The 5,004-nt window shown below is 33.2% G+C and overlaps 1 protein-coding gene across 1 annotated transcript; it reads right to left on the reverse strand.

Moving 5' to 3' along the window:
- Positions 1-1,873: 1,873 nt before the first annotated feature.
- LOC105155931 (loganic acid O-methyltransferase) lies at positions 1,874-3,449 on the reverse strand. The gene is made up of 3 exons (XM_011071913.2): positions 3,264-3,449; positions 2,499-3,152; positions 1,874-2,265 (listed from the first exon to the last, which is right to left on the reverse strand). Exons 1-3 carry the CDS (start codon positions 3,441-3,443, stop codon positions 1,915-1,917), a joined length of 1,185 nt encoding a protein of 394 aa, XP_011070215.2. The 5' UTR covers positions 3,444-3,449; the 3' UTR covers positions 1,874-1,914.
- Between the last annotated feature and the right edge of the window lie 1,555 nt (positions 3,450-5,004).

Below are 5,004 nucleotides of genomic sequence, written 5' to 3' on the forward strand. Positions count from 1 at the left end.
ATATAAGAAATTTTGTGTCGGTTTTTGTAATGGCTTTTAGGTGAAAAATATAGCTGTTAAAATATGTAGCTGTTATAATTTTCTCATTTGGAACGACTTTTGTAATAGAAGCAGGTAAAAATAGCCATTCATATTGCCACAGTGTTTGTAACACGCTTTCAACATAGACTTTCTTACGGTTTTTAGACAGATCTTTTAGCGGCCGTACATTTTCTCTACGAGTCGTTTCAATTTAACGGGCCGTGACAAAAACCATATAAAAACTAGTAATTACCAAAAGATGATTATGGGTTTTGTAACCGTCTTCCTTTTTTAAAAATTTGTAGCGGCCTTTTATACATTATTTGTAATGGTGAACATTATAAGAAATGTTGGCCATCCCTAATTTCTATAACCATTACAAAATTCCTGAAAAATTGTAACAGCCTTCATCTTGTAATGAATTTTGTGATATATATATTTTGTAACGGTCCCTTCAACATTACGATTTAGAGAGATTTATATTATCTCCGACATGACATCATCACAATTTATCTATTACAAATTTGTAACAAAAGCCGTGTACAATGGAATGGCCCTTGGCTATTCCAAAATAGCCGTTACAAATCCTGCATTTTTTACAGTGGGCGGTCGAAAAATACATAAGGGATATTTTTGGTAGTCTAAAACGTTGGTGTCACGGTGTAAGTAACCGCTCTTTATGAGTAAAAAGGGGTTTTTTTTATTAGTATAGGTGTAATATATCTATACTTTTATACTATATAAAAAAGAAAAGCCCTCCACACTCCAAACGGCGGTTATTGACACAACCATACCAATTTATTGTAAAGCCAATAATGTTCAACTAATAATATAATTAATTTATTTAAATTTTTAAATTTTATATTAACTGATAAATTAATTTTATGTAATTTCTTTCTTTCTTTATATTTTTTTAATCTAATATATTGGTTTGTATATTTTACTCTTATATAATATATTTTAAAGCATGAAATATGATTTATTATATGCACGCAAGAGCAGCTTGCCACAATGCTAGTAACATTATAAAGGGAAGACGATTTATAAACTCAAAGTGGTAGTTTTGATATCACTATACCAAATTATTATAATACTAAAATATCTTTCAACTTTCCAACTCATGTTAAATTAATTTCATGAATTACATGTTCTCAAAAATTAAATTTACTCCCATTTTCTTTAAACTTATTGTTAATTGAAATTGAAATAACATATTTGTATGTATTTTGTATGTATATATAACTATAGTTATCATATATTGTACAAAGCGTCAATTTTTAATTTAACTTAAGTTAAATATGTATTGATAATTAATGCATTCAAAAAAATTATCAAACAATCTTGTACGTAAGGTTGTAAGAAAATGACAAATTATAATATAAAGCAAGAAATTATGAGCTTTAACATAAAAGTATTTTTACGCACAAGTTCTACTTGCCCACGTATCTAATTTCAGAAAATCGAGAGCGTTTAAGTAGGACATTTATTTGTAATAAGGGTTGTCCTTAATTTTGCATTTTAGATTCCACTAGGAATTAAGTTGGACTTGCTCCGAAATCTTGTTAAGTTTCTCCTGGTTTTATTGATGATATCAGACAATATATAGAGGATGAGGAAACTACACGTACTGAGACAAGCTTATTATGGGAAAAAGTAAAACCAACCTTTCTTCTTGTGATATTATAAATCAGTAAATTATCCTTTTATAAAAAAAAATAACAATTTATTTCTCTATATTTTAAAATTCAATAATTTACCTCTTGTGATTTTCAAAATAGAGAAAGGGAGGTAAATTGATACTTTTTTTAATAGAGAGATAATTTGCTCCATTGTAATATGACACAAAGGTAAACTGCATTAAACCGGCTTATTATGACTTAGGAGCAGGATTCTCTACTTCTGATCATATGGTTTCCGCTTGAGGAGGACAAATATCATGATCGTTTTATCATTCTCAGGGTCTAAGAACAGCGGTGAAGCTGCAATTTTCTTTGCATACTGGTGGAACAATTCGTCGATTATCTCACTTCCGAAGTGATTCGTCAGCAATTGTTCAAAGACTGCTCGGACAAATGAGGCACGGTCTTTGGGGCCAGGCAACGTGCACTTCCCTGGATTGTCTATTATCTCCATTCTTTCCAGGGTGTAATTGTGGCTCCTCTCTAATATGGCCTCGAATTCTTGCGGGACGGTATAGTGTAATGGTAAGTTGAATGAGTCTACCTTGGCCTTGCTGAATCTTCCCTGCAAATATGAGTAGAGTAATAGAATTATGTGACTCGATTGCAGCAATATTTCTTGGCAGGTCTGCATGGTTGATGTAATTTCTCACGGGTTTAAATCCAAGCTATTTTTCAAAAAATTGAATAATGAATTAATTGGAATATAAGACGAGACATCAACTTAAAATACAAGATACATTTTGTACGATAAAGAAATAGGCGAAAGAATTACTTCATTGCATAACGAGGGTTTACCTTTTCTGCCAAGTCCATGAGGCAGGACCCCAATATATCAAACTCAGTGATCGACGTGAAGGCCGTGTTGGGATTCCAGAAGGCAGGGACTGCAGGGACGATAAGGGCCATTAGCCCTCCGGCCACCAACTCCTCCGCCCTGGATTCCAAGAATGCCTCTACATCTTTGACATACTGATTCGAATATGCTTTAAGAACTTCTTTTCGTGCTCCAAAACAGTGAATCTTCCCTCTGTTCCATGTTGGAGATGTATCATCTTCCACTTCCTTTGGCACCTCCGACAGCCAATTAAGGGTATAAGACGAGTATGCAAAATGAAGGGAAGCTTTTGGTAACAGACGGCCATGAAAAGAACCTGGAACTCCGCTGGCATAGTAAAGTCTTTTGGATGGTAATGAACTGAAAAGAGTGTTGAAATCATTCGCGACTTTGTCGTTAAAGAACACCTGAAAATCTGGAATATGGGAAGTTTGTCCATCTGTTTCGAGTTTTCTCTTGATGGCTTCAGTTATAATTTTCATGGCTGCAAAAGAGTTGTGCCCCGTTGAGCAGCCAAAATCAGCAATCCTGAATGTGGAAGAATGGTGTTTGACATCTAATTTTTTGGAAATTTCTTCTTCAATTATTGGTTTTGCCACTTCTAGTACTCCTCCCTGCATGTAAGAGCAACATGTTACACACTTGGAATTGTGCTCTTCCAGAAACAGAAATGATTTGCTCTTCAGCAAAATTTAAACCCCATTTCAATTGAAATGGAAATATACCTGGTAAGATGAGTTTTGGGCATAGCTATTAGGCCCATCTCCACCATTCGTAACATATTGCCCAAGCATTCGTCCTCCTACCACAGTACTGCTGTGGGAATTCGCAATACGATTCTGGATTCTAAGGTTGGAATCTGATTGACAGCTCAACATGCGGATGTGAATCCTTGCAGATATCATCAAGTATCGCCCCGCACGAAATGACTTCATCTTCATTTTGTTATTTGTAGCTCTTTGAGTTGTATTTATAAACAATTTAATAAGAGTTAATGGCATTTTTTATCTTATACTCAACGATGTTTGGCAACTATTTTCCATACTTTTCAACATAATTTAATAATCTCATATCTTAAATATTTACTGCACGTTTTATCCCATCATTAAAATTTGGATGGCGTTGCACGTGGCCATTAAGAGATGGGTTGTTGTGTGTGTAGGGGTGGGGGGTTAGGAAATTGACCAAAGAGGGTTTTGAAGGGAAAAACATCATCTGCCATGCACCTTATGCTGCTCCTGTAAAAAAAAAAAATTATCCCGTATGTTTTAAAAAATGAAGCAAATTATTTCCCCTCCCCTTTCTATCAACAATGGTTTAGATATGAGTAATTTGCTTCATTTTCAAAACATAGAGAATAAATAAATTGCATTTTTCCCTTGAGTTATATGAAAAAATAAATAGATAAACCAACAAAACTAAAATTCAAAAGAAGAAAATTTTATGTTCTTTATGCCTAAAAGAAGGCATCATATGCTCTTGGGATTTCGGAAGCCTCTTGGGTCAATTCTTGATCCTCTCAATCAGTCGGTCACTTAACAGTCACGTATTTTACATGTAGAAAGTCTGTTCAAATATTAAATTCGAGATGTAGAAAGGACAACTAACATTTAAAATATAACACACAAAATTAATAGCTATTTGAAAATGTATTGAGCTATTTCTACAAAACGGCCTCACACATGGACAAAAAAAATTAATTAACTTGTGCTAATAATGGTCTTTCAAGTTGTTGGGTTTTATATCAAATTAATGGGAAATATATGAATTGTCTGATTTAGAAAATATTCATATTAAACTTGAATGTACTTTAATATATCAATCTATATTTATATCCACATCTATAATATATATATATAAAATGTGAATTTCCGAATTGTTGGTTTCAATAATGAAAGAAACATTTGTACATTACTTAAGTACTTTTTTAATAAGTAAAAATTCATTATAAAATAGTACGATTTCATTAGAGAACAAAGTTGGTTGGGCAGCTCAGAATTCCTGCAAATTATGTGGATATAATTTTAGTGTTAAAGATATAATTTTAGAGTAGCCTAGATAATAAACTAAAATAACTACACTACAAACATAATTTTCTTATAAAATAGCAAAATCTGTTGCTAATTATGTTAGGAATTGAAACTACAGCAAGCTTGACATTTCTGGAGCAGCAAGAGCAGCAGCCTTTTGATTGGAAAAGACGAACAAGGAAGAACAGAGCATTTCGAAGTGCAGCCTATTCAGGACTATAAGTCGTGTTCCTGCTGTAGCGATTTTTTATTTCTTTCATTAGTTGCTTCTTTCCTTCTTCTCTCTCCCTTCCCAAAGTTAGTTTGTTAGTTTTTAGCCGTTTGGCAGTTTATTGCTTTTTTTGGCTATTTGTAGCATTTTGTTCTTGCTTTGTATTGCTGCCTATTCTACCACTATACTCTTTCTTTTCTTCTGAGATAACGGAGGCAATGTTTT

The sequence above is a fragment of the Sesamum indicum genome, linkage group LG2 (assembly GCF_026168435.1).
Source record: "Sesamum indicum cultivar Baizhima isolate 11 linkage group LG2, ASM2616843v1, whole genome shotgun sequence".
NCBI classification, from domain to species: domain Eukaryota; kingdom Viridiplantae; phylum Streptophyta; class Magnoliopsida; order Lamiales; family Pedaliaceae; genus Sesamum; species Sesamum indicum.

What these genes read in the sequence shown, in the direction of transcription:
- LOC105155931 (XM_011071913.2), bottom strand. Translation starts at nt 3,443, where the DNA reads ATGATATCTGCAAGGATTCACATCCGCATGTTGAGCTGTCAATCAGAT. An exon ending in CCCAAAACTCATCTTACCAG is followed by an intron (nt 3,153 to 3,263) that starts GTATATTTCCAT and finishes TCTTACATGCAG; the next exon opens with GGAGGAGTACTAGAAGTGGC. An exon ending in TCATGGACTTGGCAGAAAAG is followed by an intron (nt 2,266 to 2,498) that starts GTAAACCCTCGT and finishes TCATATTTGCAG; the next exon opens with GGAAGATTCAGCAAGGCCAA.